Genomic DNA, 25,000 nt, shown 5'->3' with positions numbered 1-25,000 from the left:
TGACTTTTTCACATTTTGTTGTTACAGCCTGAATTTAAAATGGATTAAATATAATTTTTTTGTCACTGATCCACAGAAAACACCCCATAATGACAAAGTGAAAACATGTTTTTAAATTTTTTACTAAATTTATTGAAAATGAAAATTTGAAATATCTAATTTAAATAAGTCGTCAATACACTGAGTCAATACTTTGTAGAAGCACCTTTGGCAGCGATTACAGCTTTGAGTCTTCTTGGGTATGTCTGTATCACCTTTGCACATCTGGATTTGGGGATTTTCTCCAATTCTTCCTTCAAGATTTTCTCAAGCTCTGTCAGGTTGGATGGGGAGCGTCGGTGAACAGCAATCTTCAAGTCTGTCTTCAAATTCTCAATAGGATTCAAGTCTGGACTTTGGCTGGGCCACTCAAGGACTTTCACCTTCTCGTTCTGAAGCCATTACAATATTACTTTGGCTGTATATTTGGGGGTCATTGTCCTATTGGAACGTAAATCTTTGCCACAGTGTAAGGTCTTTTGCATTCTGAAGTATGTTCCCCTCAAGGATTTGCCTGTATTTGGCTTCATTCATTGTTCCCTCTATCCTTACAAGCCTCCCAGTCCTTGCCGTTGAAAAGCATCGCCATAGCATGATGCTGCCACCGTCATGCTTCACGGTCGGGATGGTGTGAGATGGGTGATGAGCTGTGCTCAGGTTCCACCAGATGTAGCGCTTTGCATTCAGGCCAAAGAGTTCAATTTTCGTCTCATCAAAGCAAATAATCTTTTGCCTCATGCTCCGAGTCTTTCACGTGCCTTTGTGCAAACTCCAGGCGTGCTGTCAGGTGCCTTTTTCTCAGGAGTGGCTTCTTTCTGGCCACTCTTCCATCTCACCTATATTTGTGAAGTGCTGCAGAGACAGTTGTCCTTCCGGCAGGTACTCCCATCTCAGCCAAGGAACTCTGTAGTTCTGTCAGAGTGGTCACTGGGTTCTTGGGCAACTCCTTGACTGAGGTCCTTCTTGCCAAGTTGCTCAGTTTGGTTGGATGGCCAGCTCTCGGAAGAGTCTGGGTCGTTCCACATTCTTTCAATTTCTTCATGATGGAGCTCACTTTGCTCTTGGGAACTTTCAAAACTCCAGAAATTCTTTTATACCCTTCCCCAGATCTATGCCTCCTAACAATTCCATCTCGGAACAATTCTACCTGTGTTTTACGGACAGTTCTTTGGACTTCATCGTGGAGTTTCTGCTCTGACATGCACCGTCAACTGTGGGACCTTGTATAGAAAGGTGTGTTTCTTTCTATATCATGTCCAATCAATTGAATTTGCTGCAGGTGGACTTCAATCAAATTGTAGAGACATCTCAAGGATGATCAAAGGAAATTGGATGCACCTGAGCTCAATTTGGAGTGTCATAGCAACGGGATTGAACACTTATTGACTCAAGACATTTCAGCTTTTCATTTTTTTATTAAATCGTAAAAATTTCGAAAAAAAAGTTCCACTTTCACATTATGGGGTATTTTGTGTCAATCAGTGACAAAAAAAAGTCTCAATTTAATCCATTTTAAGTTCAGGCTGTAACACAACAAAATGTTAAAAAGTCTCGGGGTGTGAATACTTTCTGAAAGCACCGTACATATAAACTCCCATACTCTTCCTGCCAAAGAAACCTGCGTAAAGCAACCAAGAGAAGCTACACAAAGTAAGCCCTTTGCCATTCTCAAGCCCGACCAGGATCCCTCGACACATCTACACTGTCGATGATTTACCAACAAGTAATGAAACCGGTACGGTGGCCGAGGCAGTGTGTAGTATGAGGATGCTCACTTATGTACTGCTTGTGAATGTCTGCGATTGTAGGGCAACCTGGGAAGGGTTTCAAACAACAAAGGGCTTACCTTGTGTAGCTTTTCTTGATTGATTTGTGCATCTTTCTTTGGCTTTAAGAGCATGGGGCTAAATTTACCAAAACCCTATCCACTTGGGGTAATTGATTAGGTGAGAGCTGATTGGTTATTCCCTTCAATTATGGGTGAGAGACATGATTGGGTCTTGATAAATATATATATATATATATATTGTGTATACATATGGTGCTTTTTACACACACACACACACACACACACACACACACACACACACACACACACACACACACACACACACACACACACACACACACACACACACTTGACATTCATCAGTTTATGAGTGACATAAGCATCATGCCAGTTTGACCAGGCCCCAAACTTTGCACAACTGCCAAAGCTCACTATTTTCTGGCATATCTCAGGCTCGAGGAAGACCTGGTACACATGTTACATGCAGCAGCTCATGAACTATGCAAGACTTATTGAATGTCTTTTGAAACTACAAATACATTAAACCCTTTCACATTACGAAATAAGTACTGCCAGAATGTTTAAATGCTTGAATAAATGATAATCAAATGCGTTTTCGTGATTTATTTACTAATTAATTTTACTTTCAAAAAAATCCTCATGAGTCCACATGATTCACCATTCTTCTAAGCATGCCTTTATAAAGCCTTTCTCCATTTCTCAAATAATTGTTCTCATCAAAATGTGAACTCCAAACAATTTATCGATTGCTGAGATTTAATTACTTGCACACACACTTATCCAATTGTGTGCAGTTATTTTTCAAAAGGGAATCCTAAATTGCAACTTAATGTGGAGGTTAACATGCAAATTGCAGAAAACAAAACGAATTATATTCGTTCTCAACGAAATCACGAAAAAAATTTTAAAATCACACACATTTCTATGCTATTGATGTCTTGCTGCATGTTTTCTGTGATGTTGAACTGAAATGTTACTCTTTTGAGTAACAAACGACCTGTAGTTTGACTAGAAAGCATATCAGCAACGTTGTGATTAGGTCTATCAATCATATGCAAAGAGACGTGCAGAGAAGAAAGAAAGATGGTGTGGCAGAGAGAAACAGACCCGTTCTATGTGCAGATGTGGCACCAAGAAGATGCAGACCAAAACAGAGCCAAGCAAGCTGGTCCATTTCCTCTCCTATCTGAGTGGACACACGTCCACATCAGCCACAATCTGGCATGTCAAGATCAGAGGTTACTGAAAATGGAAGGGAAAAGGTAAGGCAAGAAAAACAATGGTTATATATCAGAATATAGAAAAGCTGTTTTCTGATCGCAGCTTAGTCGGCGATTTCTGTACAACAAAATTATCTGTCTGTTTGATGAATTACAAAGCTAATATACAATTTTACTGATCACATGCATCTTTGTGAATGAAAAATGAAGAGGACTGTGACAGAGATGCATTTATCTGTCTCATTAATCATTTAACATATAATTGCAAGTAGACATAGATGCACGGATGGGATCACACAAAAGATCGTCCCATTTCTTGATCTATACAGTAAATTATAAATGTAGCTGTGGCAACAATACATTGACTAAATTGTGAGATAAAGAGAGAAGTTGCCTTTCAACAATTATGTAAAATGACAGATAATAAAGATCATCTGCACATGAAAAACGGCAGGACGCCCAAACATGGAATCCCACCCCCACATTGTTGGATGGGGACGGCAATATCTGAATGGGGACTTGCTGCTCAATTTTCAGCCTCTGTCAAACACAGTGGGTTTAAGGGTGACTTGATTCAGAAGGCAGGGATATCAGGATGACCTGGATGTTTCAATTACTCAGCCATGGTATGGAACACATTGCCAAGGACGAAGAGTTGGAGGAAGATCTAGTGGTGTGTGGTCTGGCTGGACTTGGCAAGTGAACATGGGTCAGTGATGCCTGGTGTTGGCTTCATGGTTAGGGTGGTGGGATTGGGATCCAAGAGTCCTGAGCTCAAATCCTACTCAGCCGCTGAATTAATACCCGGTGGGGTTGACTCAGCCTGTCATCCTTCTGAAGTCAGCAAAATTAGTACGAGCTTGCTGGGATGATTGAGCCATCCGAGTATCCTGCGTCAGAGTAGTGACCCATCCAGGATTGTGCCCAAAACCCAGGAGACTGCTTCGGCAACACTAACGCTCTGCACAGAGTATGGTCCCAATGGATGGATGGATGGATGGGTCAGTGCCACACACCATGATATTATATGCTCTGGAATTGTGTTGGTTGTTGTGAAAATTAGGGACCTTTTGATAGCATATTAAAATGACCTTTGGATATGTTTCATGACATTCTTTCACAACGAATTGGCAACGGTTGGACATTAGCATTCTGATGTGATGTGCCATCTCCCCCATCTTATTTGCACCGGTTATGGAGCTGACATTACATTCAACAAGAGCATATGGGAAGGAATTGGCGATATTTCATGGAACTGGCTTACCACCATTATTGGCTTTTATAGATGATCTGACAGTGATGAAAACTTCGGTGAGTGAAGTAGGGATGGGGTTGCAGAAATTGAAGAGATTTATGCAATGGGGGAGGGTGTCTTTTAAGGTGAAGAAGTCTAGAAGTATTGTGGTGAAATGAGTTGTGAACCAGAAACACTAGTTTGAACTTGAAGGTAAATGATACCACCGTTGGCAGAGGTTCGAGTGGAAAGTTTGGGCATGATGGTACACTGTGGATCTAAGAAATCTTGTAATGGGGTATGCGTCAGAGAGATGCTTTTGCAAGGATTTGGGGGATTGATCAATGTCGATTTCCAGGGAAGTTGATCTGGTGTCTGAATTTTGGTATGTTGCCACAAGTACTGTCGCCATGTATGTTATATGATATGGCAATAAGACATGCGGAGGAGAGAAAATCTGGTGAGTCCGTTTGTGAGGAGATGGCTGGGTGTACCATGATGTTTGAAAAATATTGCTTTTATGAACAGGATGGGAAACTTTCATTTCCATTAACGGTTTTGATATAGGGGTGAAGGTGGCAAAGGTGTGACAGTACATGATGTTGAGGAATTTGTGCCATCAGGTTGCTAACAGTGCTCACTTATACATTGGAACTGAAGAAGTTGAAGTGGATGATTATGTCTCTGCTACATCTGAAATGATAAAATTACACTGTATTAATTTAGGGATAGAATGGGTAAGGGAGCTGTTGAAGTTTTTATCCCCGATATATCAATGGGAACAAATGGTTATAGTCAATGGAGGGAAATGTACAACAATGCTACAAAAACAGGTAATAGCTTTACTCTGACAGTTCCAATTGAAGGTATATTTGGATTTTGTGATTACAATAAAGTTCTGTCTGGGCTAAAAATTAGGCTTCAATCAAACAGAAATATTTATGAAAATAGATTGCTTTTTGAGGTTGCTAATGCATTCGCAACCCAAAATAAGTTTGTTGTTGTTGAAATTACTTTGTTCGAGGGCCAGTCAATAAGTAATCTTAAAATATTTTTCACAAATTGTTTATTGCATGTATTTGTGTAACAACTGTGTTATTTTTCAACATCATCTCCATTGCGTTCAATAAATTTTTTCCAGCACTTTACTAAGGCCTGGATTCCTCTAGAAAAAAGAAAATCTTTTGGCAGCATGTGTAGGCATTCATGCACCACCTCTTGGACCTCTTCGCCAGATTGAAAAGTGGTTCCACCAAGCGCCTCTTTAAGTGGCCCAAAGATGTAATCCGAAGAGGCGAGGTCTGGCAAGTAGGGTGGAAGAGGAAGACGCTCAACATGCATGTCCTTGATTGTTGCAGCTGTAGCGCGGACAGCATGGGGTCGAGTATTGCCATGCTGCAGCAAAACACCGGTAGTGAGTTGTCCACAACGTTTTGATCTGTTTGCTGGTTTCAGATGATTTTTAAAGATGTCACAGTATGATTCACTGGTGACTGTGGTCTCTCTGGGCATGTAATGCCCTACAAGTGGGCCTCGGCTATCCCAGAAGAGTGTCGGCATCACTTTTCCAACAATGGCTGTGTGCGGAATTTTTTGGGCTTCAGTGAAGTTGAATGGCACCACTCTTTGCTTGCCCTCTTCATTTCTGGCTGAAAGTGGTGGACCCAGCTTTCATCCCCAGTCACTACGCGCTGTAAGAAAGTGTCGCCTTCTGTTTCGTAATGTGACAGATGTTTTTCACATGCGTCCACTCGCCGTTCTTTCAGTTTGGGTGCGAGTTGTCTCGGCACCCATCTTGCACACACTTTGTGGAACCCCAGCACATTGTGAATGATAAGGTGTGCTGAACCATGGCTAATGTTCATTCCAGAGAACACATCATCCAGCGTAATGCAATGGTTTTCCCTTAGCACTCGCTCAACTCTTGCAAACATTTCTGGTGTGTCGGCTGTGTGAGGCTGGCCCGAGCAAGTAGCGTCTGCCACACTGGACACTCCACTTTTAAACTTCCTGTCCCAGTCATACACCTGCTGCAGCGATAAACATGCGTCACCATATTGCATCTTCATTCTGCGATGGATTTCACTGGGATTCACACCCTCACTTCCCAAGAAATGGATGACAGAATGCTGCTCCTCCCTGGTGCATGAGGGAGCCGCCATCTTGGACTGCTCTACTGACGTCATATGCTCAATGTTCAATGATACACCAGATTTAAAACAGGCAAAACATGACTCTTACCCATAGATATAACATGTCGTCTATAACTACACACATTACATTCTCGAATTTATATCGCCATTTTAAGGTTACTTATTGACTGGCCCTCGTATATTCATGAATATACCCCTAATCGAAAGATAGAAGAGATAATAAATAGAAGACGTAACTCAACGAAACGTATCATTTTTGAAAAGAAGATGTCAACACATTAAATGAAATAGTGCAGGCTACATATAGAATTTGGCTGTCCTTGCAGGAAAGCCACGCTATTTATGACTTGTTTTAAAATAATCAGATGGAGATGCTGTGACTGATAAGAATAATGCATTGAATGATAATGTAAAGGTGAAACAACTCGGTCTCTCTGGATGGAACATTTTACCCACGAGATAGATTGGAGATCAATTGAGATAAAAACGATCATGTGGAAGCCTACAAGTCTTATCAAAAGGTTTGTGAAATCAACTGTAATAAAGAACCTATTTTAGATATGGTTGCAATTAAAAGCTTATATACAATATATGGCATTGCCCTGAGTGTTCAAAAGAAACCTATCGAGTCCAATAGAATAGATACTTCCCTATACATTGAAAGAAGAAAGAGATCTAATGAAGAAATTGATGCTTCTTGTCTGCTTTTAGAAGAAACAGAAAGATTAATTCATAAAATGGTGTCATGATTAGTCTTACATACCTTTTGATTGCAAAATCAATAGGAAAGTGTCAGTGAGAGTATCGCTTAATCAAAGCGATCTTCAACAAATAATTATTGGATCCAAATTCAAAAACCTTATATGATTAATGTGTCCTCAATTCCAAAAAAAGGAGCTGTAAGAATTTATGTTTTGATGAAGAAGGAACAGGTGAATACCCGAAATGATATTGGCTTCCTTAAATAAAAAATATATATATTAAAAAAACCCTATGTTGAAGAAATATTCATACAAGGCTTTTGATTTTGACTGCAATAATTTAGATTTTGAAGATTGCTTTGATGAACATATACTCTCACTGATACTTTCCTTGTAAATATTTCTAGTGAAAGCAAAGAACGCCTTCCTGTTTGAACCTCTGCCACCATTGTTCTCTTTTTTGCTCTGCTGAAGGATAAAGCCTGAAATGTCAGTTTTTCCTTTTATTCAAGGCGGATGGATCAACCACCATTTAAAGTAATTTTGATCAATGAAAAAAGTAATCTTAGTTACAGGAATTTCGAGAACTCGATGAATATATGTTTGATATCCTGCGGGGTGAAAGTGATGGCTCAAGGATTGGTTGCCAGGATGTTGATTTTGGCAAAGAAGGAAAAGAGAATGAAGAAGAGGTGGAGGAAGAAGTTAAAGAGGAAAGTGAAGAAATGCATCATACTGTTGACGATGATAAATTTTCTGCCAAATGAATGATTCCATTTAAGAAATTACGATGCTTAATCTTCAAAATGAGACTGTTTTGGTGACGTGAGAAATCACATATATCATTCTTGCAAACTCTTTGAAGAAGCGCAAATGAATATTACAGAGATGAATACCCGACATAACCACATTCTGATTCAAAAAGGATATGAATGTGGTTATATATAATACCAGCAAGGTATGCTTACACATTTCCCTCCCCTCCTGTCTCATGCCCCCCTTGATGTGCGTTGTGTGTTAGCTCTCATACGAGCCTCGACAAGGTATACAAAAAAAAAAAATTGGAAGCATATGAACCGTGCTTCCCCATTGTTTCTGGTTGCTCAAATGCATTTGATTTTTCATTTATTTATATTTTCATTTACAGATACTTTCTGACAGTTCTGTGATTTTTCCCAGTGTATCGGCTTTGATGTCCGGCAGCACACAAAATTACCATGCTTCCCCATTGTCTCAGGCTGCTCACCTGCATATTTTTTCATTTTATATTTCATTTCTTTATATTTTCAATTATGGAAGTTGTCCGACGATTCTGTGATTTTCCGGTGTGTCAGCTTCGATATCCATTGGCACGCAAAAGTTCAGCTTTCAAAATCACCCGGGAGGTCCCGATCTTTCATATCAGTCAGTGAGTGAGTGATTCAGTTTGTCAGTGGTTAGGAAGAGCTATATATATATATATATATATATATATATATATATATATATATATATATATATATATATATATATATATATATATATATATATATATATATATATATATATGAGATGACAGGAAATGACATAAAAAGGATATAAATGTGGTTATATACGTGGCTACATTGAAGCAATGCCATGGCTACTTTAAAGCGATGAGATTTTGTTGAGAAAAGGATAATTATATACGTTATAAATGAATGAAGTATTAAGTGAAGAGGAAATCAAAGATGTTGAAGGAATTGAATCAATAGTTTTCAAAAAAACATATCATGATTAAAATGAGCAATTTAGATGGAGAAAAAAATTATTATAAAATTAGAAAATATAAATATAAAGTATTTTGAAAAGGTAGTTGCAACAAGAAAATAAATACATGTAGATATAACTTTTACCTTAAATAAATGGATGACAGACTGAAGACTTTTTTGAAGATACTTTGTGTTTTTCAAATTTTTATTGAAAGCCAAAAGGGCTTACTCACTCTGTTGGAAAATTAAAGTTGAATTTTAAAATTTCTAATAAGTAAATGCAATGTATTGTCTTAAGTGTAAAAATAAAACCCAATAATAAAATATCTCTTACGTAAAAGTAATAATAGTTACACAAAGGTGGATATGCTCAGTGTGTATCACTAAAAAGTGTCAATTTATCTCCATTGGCAGTATCGATAAAAATGGAGGTGATATCAAAAAAGGCTTTTATTCGGAAGTACTTGGATTCTTGATGAATTACATCTCCCGGGGTATTCTTTCTGGGTCCCGGAACAAACAAGAATAAGAGATTAGATGAAGATTGAAACCCCAAGACTTGGGGAAAACCTCAAAGCAGGGTTGATGAAGTTTGTATGAAACAAGATATTAATTATTGGACTGGCATGATGTTGCATGAAAAACACAAAGCTGGTACAGAAATGCTGTATAATATGTCTTTGATACAAAAATTCAACATTAAGAGAAAATGTAGATCGTCTATAGTGAAAACGTTAAGTGCGAAGTTAAAATTGGGGCTTCATTATCCTACATGCAGTGTAATAGAAATCTAAAAAACCTTAAGCTCTGACGATGTTAAGATGCAGACTGAGGAACAAAAGGAAAGCAAATGAGGAAACTCAAAGAAGCACCAAGCTTCACAATCAGCTTATGAATTACATAAACCAACAAGAAAAAGAGCAATCAGAGATTGCAGACCCTTGCCAGGACTTGTGTGGTGTATTTTACGTGGTGTTTGTGTAATTTTGTGTGGTGTATTTTGTGTCGCATTTGTGTACTGGTGTGTTACGTAATTAATAAGAGACATAATAAGAACTGCCACTTCATAACTGCTGGCAGTGACACCGGGTACCAAGACGTCCCGCTTTGATGCAACCCCCCCTTTGATCGGCCACCTGGCCCTGACCCATGAGGTTTTAAAATTATTATTATTCAATATTCAATTGAATTTAGAATGGGATTAAGTTCAATTCAAATCAAATCGAAGACCAAATAGCTACAGTCCTGCATTGGAGTAATCAGAAGGAACCCAAACAAGCAAAAAGCAAAGATGAAGTCATCAGGAGGAACCTAGATAGGATTCGCATTTCAGCTGGTACTCTTCTACCCTCAAACCCATCCAGGCGCAGCCAAGTGAACCTTATTCAAAAAAGAAAATCAAAAAATTAAAAAACAAAAATAACCCATATCAAAAAATATATATAATTCTGACTGCCAGACCATGCATCCGATCAAATTGAAATTTAAAACATGTATTCCACATCACTACTATATCACTAATGTGAAGTTTCACGCCGATTGATTAAGCAGTTCCAGAGAAAACATTATTTAATATATTCTTCAATCTAATATGGCTGCCAAACCATGTGACCTATCAATTATTCCTCAATAAAATTGTACACCCATGGCTTGGGGAGCATTTGTATGAAGTTTCCCTTCAATTTGTCAGGCCTTTCTGAAGAAGATTTTTATAGGTTTTTGTATAAATCCAATATGGCTGCCAAACCATGTGACCTATGATGTCATATGTGTGAAACTTTTGTTCCTCATGGATAGGCGGTCATATGTGTAAAGTTTTGCCTCAATCTGTTTAGCCACTTCAGAGAAGTAGATATTTGAAGGTTTTATTTTCTTTCAAAGAACATGGCTGCTGAATCATGTGACCAATAATGTCAAAAAATTTTCTGTGGCCCATTTTATCCCTAGATGACCCTCAAAAATTTTCATACTGATGAGATGTAGTGTTGTATATGTGCAATTATGACGTTGTAATTGAAGGCACCTATGATGTGATAAAAATTAAAAATCCAAAAAAATCACCCTTATTCCCCATGAGGAGTACTTGCTTGGTGCCAAGTTTAAATTTTTTCCTTGGTGCGGTTTCAGAGATACAGAGGTCCAAAATTTTCCCATTTTTCCAACATGGCTGCCACACCATGTAACCTATGACATCATAATTATGAATAAAACATTCTACATGGGTAGTCGCACCTATGGTGAAAATTGTCTCAATCCGATAAGCAGTTGCGGAGAAAAACACGAAAGTTCTGTGCGGACAAACAGACAAACAAACGGACCCAAATGCAATACCCTCTCCTTTGGCGAGGGTAACAAGAAAAAGAGCAATCGGAGATTGCAGACCTTCATCAGGACTTGTTTTGTATGGTGTTTGTGTTATTTTGTGTGGTGTATTTTGTATGTGTAGTTTTGTGTGGTGTTTGTGTACTGGTGTATAACATAATTAATAAGAGACATAATTGGAACTGCCACTTTATAACTGCTGGCAGTGATGACCAGGTACCAAGATATCCTGCTTTGATGCAACCCCGCTTTGATCGGATACCTGACCCTGACCCACGAAATTTTTTGTTATTATTCAATTTAATTTAGAATGGGATTAAAGTAAATTAAATTCAAATCAAATGGAAGACCAAATCGGTACAGTGCTGCATTGGAGTAATCAGAAGGAACCCAAACAAGCAAAAAGCAAAGATGAAGTCATGAGGAGGAACCTGGATGGGATTCACATTTGAGCTGCTACTCCTACACATTGCTACTCCTACATTACATTACAGCTGCTACACATTTCTACCCTCAAACCCATTCAGGCACAGCCAAGTGAGCCTTATTCAAAAAACAAAACAAAAAAATTACCCCTGTGTGGGGGTGACGGTCATCTCTATAATGTTTTTTACTATTATAATCGATGAACCGTTGCCAGATATCTCCTAAAATGACAGACGAGATAGGTTTTGAAAATGGCGACTTTCACAACTTCCGTGACCTCGTGACCTTGACCCTGACCTCGAATCCGGGAAAAAATATGTCGTTGGGTATCACTCATCGACTTCTACACACATACCAAATTTCATCAAGATCAGAAGTAAAAAGTTTTCTTTGTACCGGGAGGTGTTTTTGACCATCTTCCAGGTTACGTGGCGGCCAAACGGGACGGAAATTCAAAAATCTGTCCAGTTAGATACAAGATAATATTTTTTACCATCATAATCAATAAACAGTTGCCGAATATCTTGTAGAATGGCAGACTAGATAGGTTTTGAAAATGGCGATTTTTATAACTTACGTGACCTCGTGACCTTGACCCTGACATTGAACCCGGACAAAAGTTATATCGTTGTGCAACACTCATCGACCTCTACCCACATACTAAGTTTCATCAACATCGGAAAGAAAAATTGTTGATGGACGGACGGACATTTGGTCCGGCTTTATTCGGCTGGCCAAAAAACTAGAACTGCCACTTTATAACTGCTGACAGTTATGCCCGGGTACCAAGACATCCGTCTTTGATACAAATACCACCCTGCTTTGATACAATGCAAGACTGACGAGTTACGGAATGAGTAACACGAAGTGTGCAATCTATTCGTTACGTATGCAGTTAGCCCTTTTTCCTGGGGACATCGTCGGTATCAATCGATACCATATGTCTCTCTACTATGTGGGATTGATGAATTATGGACCCAGTAACACGCCACATTCAATATATTTATTACGTAAGTGGTTAGCAATTTTTCCTGAATACATAGTCGGGAGAAATTGCATTGGTGTTTAAATAACCTGAACACAAAGTAATAAATGTGGACACCATCGGTGCAGAGCGTAAAGCGGGATTCCCCCAAGTCTAATGAATCCCCACACGTTTCTTCATGACACGGGATTCACAAGTTATAGACCGAGGAACAGGCCACGTTACATCCACTTATTATGTACACAGTTGACCATTTTTCCTGGGGCCATCATCGGTATCAATTGAATTGCTACTCCTGCACCCCCAAATGCATCCAAGTGAGCCTTATGCAAAAAAAAAATTCTAAAAATTCTCAGATTCAAATAATTAAATGATTATAGCTGCCAGACCTTGTGGATGAACGGGTTGAAATTTAAAACGTTCATTCAACATGCCTGCTAGATCATAATTGTGAAGTTTCACATGGAATGATGCAGCGGTTCCAGAGTAAACATTATTTAATATTTTTCCTTCAATCCAATATGGCTGCCAAACCATGACCTATGATGTCATAATTGTCAACAAAACATTCTGCACGAGTAGTCCCTCCTGTGGTGAAAATTTTGTCTCAATCCGACAAGCGGTTTTGGAGAAAAACAATAAAATTATGTACAGCCAAACAGACAGACAGACAGACAGACAGACAGACAAACGGACCCAAATGCAATACCCTCTCCTCGGGTGAGGGTAATAAACACAAGGTTTAAATGAAGGATGGATTATTCCAAAGCAGTTGATCACATACGGTCTATTGACTTAATTGAACTCAATGATGATAAGAAATGCAAGTATCCTTTAACCTTTATTTAATTAAGGTCAAGATATGCGTGAGTTGTTCCTTTGAAAAATAAAAATAAAAGAGACCGTAGCCTTCAAACAGATATTTAATAAAGGAAAAGGAAGCCAAATAAATTATGGACTGATGAGGGAACAGAGTCCTATAACAGAACATTTAATAACTTTCTTAAAGATAATGATATTACATTATACAGCACGTTTATTGGAGGGAAAGCTGCTGTCATTGAGAGTTTTAATCACACTTCAAAAGAGAGACAATATAAGATGACTGAACTGGGACATCATGAATGGATTTCAATTCTTCAAGATATTTTAAAGAATACAATAACATCGTGCATTCTCTATCATATCAAAACCATCAGAAACGTTAAAATTGGAATATGAAACAGAGATTATCCCAGGAAAAACTAAATTTTAAGTTAGTGATATTGTTAAAACTTCGAGATGGAAATCGCATTTTGAAGCAGGTTATACCAAATGATAGATGAATGAACCTTCAAAAATGGTTGATATTTTAGACACAGTTCCTTGGACTTGTAAATTATATAATTTGAATGGAAAAGAGATTTTGGGTTCATTTCATGCACAGAAACTCCAGAAAATAAAATTAATTTCAAACAAGAAAGACAGAATTAAGAGCAAATAATTATTGGTATTTTGAATTGAATTTACAAAGGATACCAATAAAGAGTTGGTTGTTTTGTAGTTTACTAGTAGAGTACCTGCCATATGGGTGATCTTGTTCCGAGCAGGCAACACATTCTTCGGACACATACCTTTATTTGAGCGGTGTATCGGCAACTGACAGCTGCCTCATTGCTCCCGAAAATAAATAAATAAAACCCGGGTTCCGTGCATGAAGTAAAAGCATACCTACTGCTTTTAACTCAAAATACCTCACTGCACAAGAGAACATGGACACAGGAAGACTGCACTGTAAAGGGTGGGGAATTGTAATCCCGTCTCCAACCTGGAGCGGCGCTACACGATTGAGATGTAACCAAGTTTGAATATAAAATGTATATTTATGTTCCACCCATGCCTTCCCTCGTGAATAGTCATGTTTTGCCCCATGTATATTTATGCACCACCAAAGTGTTGCATCATTTCGGCTGGGAGAGGTGTGGGGTTTTGCTCTTCCCTGTCTGGCGTAACGGTGTGGTTTATTTGTGGAAAAGCACAGTTTTTACCGTCGTACTTGGAGTGTTTTAAAGTAAAGTGAAAAGTGATTCAAACCTCTCAGTGTTGGTAAGCTGCTTGGAGCATTCTTTATTCAAAGATTCTGGATACTGAGGCTGTTTCAGGATAACAATACACATTTACATAGACAATTTGTGTCGTCGTCCCCCCCCCCCCCAACACTGCCCCCAAGTCCACCGGTAAAGATGAAAACACCCCTGTGCATTAATTGGGGTCATGCTGATCCTATGTAGCAAGTCTGGATGTAATCAACCCAGAACTGTAGGAGGAGGAGCACAATAAACAAACAAACACACAAACACTGGTCTGTAAATTATAGTAAGGATTAAAGTATTTTTATTAAAAACTTTCATCATTATTATTAGAATGTTGAAAAACATTATGTTGGGATTTGGATCTAGTTTTAAATATCTAAGTTGAGCAGCGATAAGATGGTAATTGGTTCACGAAAAAATATTTTCACGAAAAAAATAAGTGACCACTATATTCGTTATTGTTGTGTGTCTGTCTGTCTGTCCCAAGCAGAGCTCCGTGGGTTTTGATCCGATCCTGACAAAATTTTGGTGGGAGGTTTATATCATGATCTAGTTGTGTTTTCCTGAAAATGGGTGTGGTGCGCACATTATGGGCAGAGCCACGCCCAAAAACACATGTGTTTTTAGGGGGGGTAGCCGATTTCAATTTGCATCTTCTCTGAGGGGGTTTGTCGAATCTGACAGGGGTTTCGGTATTTGGTTAACCCAATGGCACCTGCATAGCACCACGGAGCTCGATTTTCATTTTCGTCCCAAGGTCAAGGTCACAGGGTCACGAACTTAGAAAATTGCGAATTTTGACATAAAAAAAATTTTCTCCGAGGGGTTTGTCGAATCTGGCAGGGGTTTCAGTATTTGGTTAGCCCAATGGCACCTGCATAGCCCCACAGAGCTCGATTTTTCATTTTCATTCCAAGGTCAAGGTCACAAGGTCACGTACTTAGAAAATTGCGATTTTGACATAAAAAACCATCTTCTCCGAGAGGTTTGTCAAATCTGGCAGTGGTTTCGGTATTTGTTTAGCCCAATGGCACCTGCATAGCCCCACGGAGCTCGATTTTTCATTTTCGTCCCAAGGTCACAAGGTCAAGGTCACAAGGTCACGAACTTAGAAAAATTCGAATTTTGACATAAAAATCATACAACCGCCCAAACTTTGAGAGCTCGGATGACAATATTTTTTAAGCATAATCTTGAGATCATTCCCCACCTAAAGTCTTGAAACCATTTTGCTCTATCTCGAACACCTTGCCCATGGTGCCCCCTTCAAGTTTGTTTTTACGCTGATTTCATCAAAGTATGGATAATCCGATGAGTGCGAAATGCCATATAGCCTATATGACGCTATAGTGTTCCTGGAATGTTCCAGAGGAAGTTTTGCATCAAAGGTCATAATTCTTCACATTTAAAGGTCACAAAGGTCAAATTTTCAAAGTTGTGGGAATCGAACCGGGTTTTCGACCTTCTTCGACGAACTAACTCCAATAAGCTATAGCACGTATGCTGTTTCCTTATTTTAATGTCCACAACATTGTTTTGTGACCTTTAAAGGTTATGCAAAGGTCAATTTTTTAAAGTTGTTGAACGAAACCGGGTTTTCGACATTTTGCAGCTAATAACCTGTCACTCGTACCACATCATGTTGATCATTTTTATAACTTGGTCAAACATTATCACATTGTCTCATCCTTGACTTCTGAAATAATCTACATCGTCAAATACTGCTCGTGAACCATCGTTGTCTTCAGACTTGTCATCTCTTAATGTTATTATTTGGCCTCTTCCTGTGCCACATCATTTTACGATTTTAGTCGATATTTTTTTTTTGTTGATTTATTCAGTTCCATAAAAGTTTTCTGTCGATTCAACGTTGTTTATGCTTCCTACATTCTTTAATTCATTAGCTTCAATATTTCATCATTTGTGTTTTCTCTAGTTTTAATTTGGTTATTTCTTCGATAAGATATATTTATTTTTCACATTCGTTTTGTTTTCTGTTTGAACACCAGAGTTGTGATTTATTATTAACTAGCTGGAGTACCCGGCGTTGCCTGGGGGGAAAATAGGAATAAGAAAGGGGTAAACTGTGGTGCTGAATATATATATGACATTTATATATCACATCTAATTTGGACCCATTTCACATTTCTTTGTAATTGTCAGCATTCTTCATCAGTGCTCCAGTGCCTCGGGGTAGACCACATTGTGTGTCTGACTGTTGGGTGCCAGGATGCTGAGCTTCATTGCGCTGCCGGTCCGAGAGGCAGCCACATACAGCTGGCCGTGGGAGAAGCACGGGACAGAGAGGTCGACACCGATTGCCTTGTACGTCTGACCTTGAGCCTTGTTGATCGTCATCGCAAAGCATGGCTTGCAGGGAAACTGGAGTCGGCGAAACTGGAAGGGCAGCTCAGAGTCGGATGGAATGAGCGGGATCCTCGGCAGAAGGATGACTTCTCCTTTGTATGGTCCACAGGAGATGGTGGCCTCAATGACATTGGCATGCAGGCGGGTTATGATACAGCCCGTACCATTGGTGGTCTTGGGTGGCTCCATGTTTCGCAGGATCATGATGGGCACACCGAGTTTCAGCTTGAAGAGGTGTGGTGGCATTCCTGACAGCTCGAGAGAATTGAGCAACTCAACAGGGTAAGTGACTGCCTCCTCATCGCAGATGGCACTGTCCACAGACTTGCAGATCCTCTCATCGCCGGGGAACTCTCCCATGAGCCAGTTGTTGAGCTGGTTGACATTGGTGTTCAGCAGAGAGAGAATTGTATGCTCAGCCAGCCACTCAGACCTCACTCCATTTGTGGTCAAGCAAGGGTATACTTCAGCCTTGAGCTCCTCCAGTGTGGAGACGACCTTGCCCAGTCCAGGAGGAATTGTGATTGTGTCTGGTTCGGCCACAGATGGGATCTGTCCATTGCCAATTTCCAGGAGCAGCTTTGAGAAATTGGTGGCCCCTTCATCGCCAGACAGGTGAGCTCGCATGTTGTGGTCAGGTGCTTGACAGTCACATGGCGCCACAGGTGGGACATCTTCAGGCTGACGTTGACAATGTTGGATCTGGTGCCTCTCTTGACCACTGGAAGGATCTGCCGGAAGTCTCCGCAGAGCAGTGTGGGGATACCTCCCATGGGTTGCTGCACTCCTATGAAGTCCTGCAGTGTGTGGTCTACAGCTTCGTAGGCTGACTTGTGAGTCATCAGGGCCTCATCCACAATGATGGCAGCAGCATCCTTGATGACCTTGGCCATCCTTGATGGCCTTTTTGGCTGCTGGTTGCATCATTGGTTTGGGGCATGCCTGCCGCTGATGCAGTGCCCTTATTACCAATATACTGGTGCTCATTTTGCTGACTTCGGAAGGATGACAGGCTGAAACAACCCCCTGGTGTTAATTCAGTGTCCAACGGGGCTCAAACTCAAGACCCTAGGATTCCAAGCCACCACCATAACCACTAAGCCAACGCCAGGCTATGTTGTTTAGGTGAAATCAAATACTTTCTTTTTGAGTTTATTTTTGGAAAAACTACATGAATAATGATTTTCCTGTTGGTTTGGAGAAAGTCTGTGTGAGCTTGCTGGATGGTGTGTTAGGAAAGGTTGTGTGGTGTGCTGTCTGGTGTGTTCAGTGTGGCAGCTGATTGCCAGCCTATGAATGTGGTCGGGTTTTATATATTTGAGAGGATGAATGGGGTTGCTTGTGGTTGGACAGTGATATGTCCGAGTCAGTTGATTGGGCAAGTCGGTTGAGTCGTGTTTTTTTGGTTCTTCAATAGGTTCTTCTGCTTAAGGTTCTTCCTTCCAATGGAAAGTGCGAGCACACAGTGAGTGATGTATTGTTGTGGGCCGGGGTTTGGTGGCGATAAACGACCACAAGATGGAGCAGCAGAGCCGTCTCCCACCGAACACTCGGAATTAAAAGGTTGTCACCCTGGATAACTCCGGAGTCGACGGGCCACTAAAAGGACTGTGATCGCCAATTCTCTGACGGCGTGGGGTAGGGTCAATAGCCAAATTTCAATATACCTAAGTACCCACATCGTCAAATGACCGGGGAAATCACACCCTCGGCCAACTCTGTCCAAACCGAGTCGCAGGTACCGACTCGGATCCGGCGTAACCGAGCAGAGTTACTAAGTTACTAGAGCCGTGCCGGTCCCAATGACCTTACTATATCTCAAGCCCGAACCATGCAAGGCCAAAGAAAGAAAACACGAACAACGAACTGGAACATTTAACGCGGGGGGGGGGGTTATTTATAATGGGGCAGGGGAGCACACAATGAACAGAGTTATCCAAATAAAAGAAATACTATTTACAAGGAACGAAAAGCACTTAAAAGTTTCTACTTACAGGACAGCGCGCCACACACACACACACAAACACACACACACACACACACACACACACACACACACACACACACACACACACACACACACACACACACACACACACACACACACACACACACACACACACACACTGGACCCCATGGGTCTATTTTCGGTCCTCAGCCCAGGAGAGAAAGGCGAGCTGGGGACCAGGGCCGAGCTGGGGACCAGGGCCGAGCTGGGGACCAGGGCCGAGCTGGGTACGAGGGCAGAGCCGGGTACGTCCCCACATCGTGCGGTTTCACCAGACCCGCACTTGTGGAGCTTGGAGTCCGTGGACGGGAACAGGGATCCCAGCTCGAGCGCTCCAACGCAAATCACCACGGTGGGACTCGAACCCACGACCCAGAGTCCACGGGCCCATGACCTGGCTGCTCTGTCACCACCACCACGAGGGACCACCGCAAAGAACTGCAGACCGCTCAAACCACGACCGCAGACCGCTCGAACCACGGCCGCAGACCAAGCCAATCGCCACAATGAATGCTCACCACTCGACTTATTCCTCGGTGTTTTTAGCTTCTCATTGGCTGGGGTGCGTGTGGGATGCTCGCCCTTGGCTCATTGGGCAGAGGAAACACTCCATGCCCTTTTTTGGAGTGGGGCTCCGATCTGAGGTGATGGAAGCCCCGCCCACGTCTGTTCTCGGCACGCATGGGCGTGAAGAAGGCCGGTGGTGGCAGGAGCGAAGGAGGGATGTTGTTATTGCTTACCAAAAACCTAACTAAAAAATAACTCGTAGCGCACACACGAAATTCCCATTTGACAGAAAGAGGGATTCTAACTATAAACACATACTTATCAAAATAACTAAACTTAGGGACTGCTGTCTGTTTGTGTGCAAATGGCTTCCAGATTCGTAACAGTATCACTCGGCACGAGAAACGCCAGGGTGACACGATATAGTCGGTCAAGATTTGAACCTAGGATAGAAAGCTCACAGGTGAGAGTGCATTACTGGCGTACCAAGGGGGCTGCGGGGGGGGGGGTTAAGCCGGGGGGTGACAGCCGGGGGTAGGGGTGACAGCCGGGAGGTGACAGCCGGGGGGGGGTGATAACCGGAGGGGGTGGCAACCGGGGTGGGGGGGTAGAGCCGGGGGGTGACAACCGGAGGGATGTGACAACCAGAGGTGATGTGACAACCGGAGGGGATGTGACAACCGGAGGGGGGCAACCGGGGGGTGACAGCCGGGGGGACAGCCGGGGGTGACAGCCAGGGGGACGGCCGGGGGGACGGCCGGGGGACGGCCGGGGGGACGGCCGGGGGGACGGCCGGGGGGACGGCCGGGGGGACGGCCGGAGGGGGACGGCCGGGAGGGGGACAGCCGGGAGGGGGACGGCCGGGGGGACGGCCGGGGGGACAGCCGGGGTGACAGCCAGGGGGACGGCCGGGGGGACAGCCGGGGGGACGGCCGGGGGTGACGGCCAGGGGGGACGGCCAGGGGGACGGCCGGGGGACGGCTGGGGGGACGGCCGGGGGGACGGCCGGGGGACGGCCGGGGGACGGCCGGGGGGACGGCCGGGGGGACGGCCGGGGGGACGGCCGGGGGACGGCCGGGGGGACGGCCGGAGGGGGACGGCCGGGAGGGGACAGCCGGGGGGACGGCCGGGGGGACAGCCGGGGTGACAGCCAGGGGGACGGCCGGGGGGACGGCTGGGGGACGGCCGGGGTGACAGCCAGGGGGGACGGCCGGGGGGGACGGCCGGGGGGACGGCCGGGGGGACGGCCGGGGGGACGGCCGGAGGGGGACGGCCGGGAGGGGACAGCCGGGAGGGGGACAGCCGGGGGGACGGCCGGGGGATGGCCGGGGGGGACGGCCGGGGGGGGACATCCGGGGGGGGGGGACAGCCGGGGGGGGTGGTGCCATTGGGAGAGTTGAAATACTAGTATGACGATATAACGATGGTTTTAGTTGTAAGGGACATTATAATATTGTCGCGGTTTGAAGAAACCGCTATTGTAAATGTGCCCTCACGACACGTCGGTCCTTCATCGTAGCTATTTCCATAATAAATGTTGAGAATCGTCCCTTACCTTGAGAAAGGTCCAAAGCGGACCAACACAAGAGGATTTTGATGGAAGGTTTTCTCATCGAGTGTCGGTAAGATTCTTCCATGATAACTCTGATCATGATTTCAAAATTTAAGTATGCAAAATTAAGTTTATATATTATAAGAATATAATTTTCTTATAACTCGGAACTTCCAAGATTTTTTTTTAAAGAGAGATCTGAGGAGAACACGTCAGTGAAGAGGAAGAAGAGGGGTTTTTCAGCTCGTGTCGGTGAGATTCTTCAGTGAAAATTCTGATGATTGATTTACAGTGATTTCAAACTTTAAGTGTACAAAATGAAGTTTATAAGTTATAACAATATAATTTATAAGGTATATTGTAAGTTTATAACTTTTAAGATAAAAAAAAATAGATCTGACGATAACAAGATAGTGAAGAGGAAGAAGAGAGGCAGAGTGAAGGCTGGGAAGAGTGAAAGGAAGAAGAGGAGGCAGAGTGAAGAGGAAGAAGAGTAGGCAGAGTGAAGAAGAAGAAGAGGAGGCAGAGTGAAGAGGAAGAAGAGTAGGCAGAGTGAAGAAGAAGAAGAGGAGGAAGAGTGAAGAGGAAGGAGAGGAGGCAGAGTGAAGAGGAAGAAGAGGAGGCAGAGTGAAGGCTGGGAAGAGTGAAAGGAAGAAGAGTAGGCAGAGTGAAGAGGAAGAAGAAGAGGCAGAGTGAAGAGGAAGGAGAGGAGGCAGAGTGAAGAGGAAGGAGAGGAGGCAGAGTGAAGAGGAAGGAGAGGAGGCAGAGTGAAGAGGAAGGAGAGGAGGCAGAGTGAAGAGGAAGAGGAGGCAGAGTGAAGAGGAAGGAGAGGAGGCAGAGTGAAGAGGAAGGAGAGGAGGCAGAGTGAAGCCTGGGAAGAGTGAAAGGAAGAAGAGTCGGCAGAGTGAAGAGGAAGAAGAGTAGGCAGAGTGAAGAAGAAGAAGAGGAGGCAGAGTGAAGAGGAAGGAGAGGAGGCAGGGTGAAGAGGAAGGAGAGGAGGCAGAGTGAAGAGGAAGAAGAGGTGGTAGAGTGAAGAGGAATAAGAGTAGGCAGAGTGAAGAGGAAGAAGAGGAGGCAGAGTGAAGAGGAAGAATTTTACTTGCCAACATGATGTATGTTTTGTGTGTATTTAATTTTTTTAATTCTTCATCTTGTGGGGGTGGGGCAAAGGAAGTGTCTGCCATGGGTGACAAATACCCAAGGTACGTACGTACACCCCTGGTGTACACTCCTCCAAGCTTTCCTGCCAGCAATACATGCACACACAAACTAGAAGGGCACTCGGTCGAGCACATACCTCCACCACACAACGCCTGATCCACGACAACATATCCGACCCAATACATTTTGAAATATCGCGCTGTGTATCGTTTTTGAGCCCCATCTCTCAATGGCGAAGAATCACTTTAAAAACTAAATAATTCTCATTTCCAGATTTGGATTCAGATCTTCACCAAAATCGAATCAATTCTTCCTCGTCACACACCCAACATGTCCACCAAGTTTCATCTGAATCGGTCCACAACTTTTTGAGATATCGTGCTATATATTTGTTTAGCCCCATCTCTTAATGGTGAAGAATCACTTAAAAATTATAGTAGTTGGATCCAGATCCGGATCTTCATCAAAATCTAAACAGTTCGTCCTTGACACACACCCAGCCGGTCCACAAAATTTCATCCGGATCCATCCACAACTTTTTGAGATATCCTGCACACAGACAAACAAACAGACAAACAAGCCGGTAGGTGGCGATGGGTCGCCGAGCATGGAAACTATAAGATACAGAGCAAAATGGATGTCATATAGCGGATAGGGAATCACCTTAAGATGATGCATATCAAATCTCATCGAGTTCCATCTACTGATAATTACTCGGTATCAATTTGAATAAAAAGTACCGAAAATGCGGTTTGAAATCGGAAATCCCCAAAGTTTGAGAGGGTACTGTGGGTGAACAAAGATCTAAATCGAAAATCCGGCTTGATCGTTTGTGCACAATGTATTCCAGACGATTAGTGTGAATTTTCATGACCATCCGACCATAACCCTCGGAGGAGTAGCATTTGGCGCGAAGGCACCTCCAGCTCTCGCATATTATCGATTTTTACACAAATTGACCTTTGACCCCTGACCTAAGCGAAATCGGTCAATATGTCCTGAGGCAAAGTTGTAGTACTCATCGAGTACCATGAACCTGCAAAGTTTCATTCGTATCGATGCACTCACCCGGTCGCTAGGGGGCCTTCAATTATTGCCAATTTTCGCGCATACCCTAATTGTTGGGGGCGCTACGGGTAAAGTATTCCATATATCACAAAAACCGGAATATATTTGATAGAGCATCACCTGTAGATCATTCGTGCCAAATTTCACAACCCTACGTGGGATAATGGCTTTCGGAATTGATTTCGCGTGAACGGTACCGATTTTGAAGGTTTGTCGGTTGTTGCTAGGGAACCAAAGCGTCCCTAGCAACCATAACAATTTCCAAAGCACGAGGTCATAAGATGCACCTACCACCAGAGTTTGGTCAAAATCCGCCCACGTTTACTACCAATTATGCTGATGACAAACGAACAAACATCCAAACAAACAGACAGAATTACTGACAATAAATTACTTCACTTCCAGTGGCGGAGGCAATGACAGTTGAGACATAAGTTTCTGTCCATACATACAATCAAAGAACGTCTGTTTTGGAAACGGCGAAAGCTCAGAAAGTTCCATATTTCAGCCATTAATTGTCCTCCTTCAGGATCTACACTTCGTTCCTAAATCAGTCCCGAAAGTAGGCATCTGCACTACTTTTGAATGCACATTGCTCAGTGTATTTTCCTGGTCTATCATCATGTGACTTTTCTGTTTATTGGCTTTAAATAAGTCCACTGGGACAGTGGCACTAAAGACGTTAAAAATTCTGTGACACAAGTGTGCAATCTACTTAAGCAGCCTTTCCAGCAACACTCGGATTGCAGTGTGACCTAGTGGTTAAAGCGAGAATCTTGAGCCGGAGGGACCTTATGCCGAACCCATTAGATAATTCCTTCGAGAAAACGTTGAAAATTCAACCCGCTTTCGTGGCTCTGCTTTGTGATTTTTCTTTGCTTGTGGATTTGACACCCCCAAACTCCGCTCCTCCCACCTCTTTACTTTAACCACTGCTCCTCCATTCCTGCAGCTTATTGTCACGCCGCTAATATTGTTACAAGGAACTTGGACACAGGAGGAGACCATTCGATCCATCATGCCTGTGCTTTATCAACACCACGTTCATGCAAGTTATTAGCTTGTTTATTTAATTGCACTCGGGGAGCGGGTTGTGAGGACAACGGTAAGACAGGTGCGTGGATATCAGAGGGATTTCAGGGGGTGGGGTGGGGGGGCTGAGGAGGGAAGGATGAAGATACCGTTGTTGAAGGGTTAGGAACGAACAAATGCCAAATTGATATTCACCTTTTGGAGAGATGTCACAATCACTCATGCACACAATCACTTCTTCATATATCAGCATTACCGGCACACCCCGCGATATCCCCAAAGCATCTCGGTACGTTGTCCGATTCCCTGGAAAATCCTGCCCACCTCTTTGCTGACGATTCCACCCTCTTCCGTACCATTTATAATCCTTCAGACAGGCAGGCAGCAACCTCTTCCCTCTCTGCAGACCTTCCTAGAATGATGAGCTGGTCGAACACTTGGAAAATGTTTTTCAACCACGAGACATCCCACACACTCACCCTGTCACTCCAAATGCACCGTCTGGCAAACACTCCCATCTGAATCCTAAACAAATCACATCAAAAGGTGAAGTTACTCAAACTTTTGGGCCTCACCATCAGCCATGATCTTTCTTGGCAGACAATATTTAAAA

General features: G+C 42.7%; 1 protein-coding gene and 1 long non-coding RNA gene across 8 annotated transcripts in view; one reads left to right on the top strand and one right to left on the bottom strand.

The window, feature by feature from the left end:
* Positions 1–3,091, bottom strand: part of LOC147025274 (adhesion G protein-coupled receptor L2-like) — a 410,056-nt gene extending 406,965 nt beyond the window's left edge. For all 7 annotated transcript variants that reach the window (XR_015059417.1, XR_015059418.1, XM_085886098.1 and 4 more), the window contains exon 1: positions 2,957–3,091. Coding sequence is in view for 5 of the 7 variants with exons in the window: in XM_085886098.1 (XP_085742224.1) it covers positions 2,957–3,023 (67 nt within the window). In the remaining 2 variants the exon portion in view is untranslated. The remainder of the gene's footprint in view (positions 1–2,956) is intronic.
* The window catches only part of LOC147025273 (uncharacterized), an 82,311-nt gene that overhangs the window by 49,842 nt on the left and 7,469 nt on the right, over positions 1–25,000 (top strand). The window contains exon 2 of the long non-coding RNA XR_015059419.1: positions 2,972–3,111. This is a non-coding gene — a long non-coding RNA (uncharacterized LOC147025273). The remainder of the gene's footprint in view (positions 1–2,971; positions 3,112–25,000) is intronic.

Source organism: Eptatretus burgeri, chromosome 6, assembly GCF_056783735.1.
Source record: "Eptatretus burgeri isolate ZD-2024b chromosome 6, Ebu_testis_v1, whole genome shotgun sequence".
Classification (NCBI taxonomy): domain Eukaryota; kingdom Metazoa; phylum Chordata; class Myxini; order Myxiniformes; family Myxinidae; genus Eptatretus; species Eptatretus burgeri.
The sequence above is the reverse complement of the archived record's forward strand: the minus strand, read 5'-3'. Positions and strand labels throughout refer to the sequence as shown.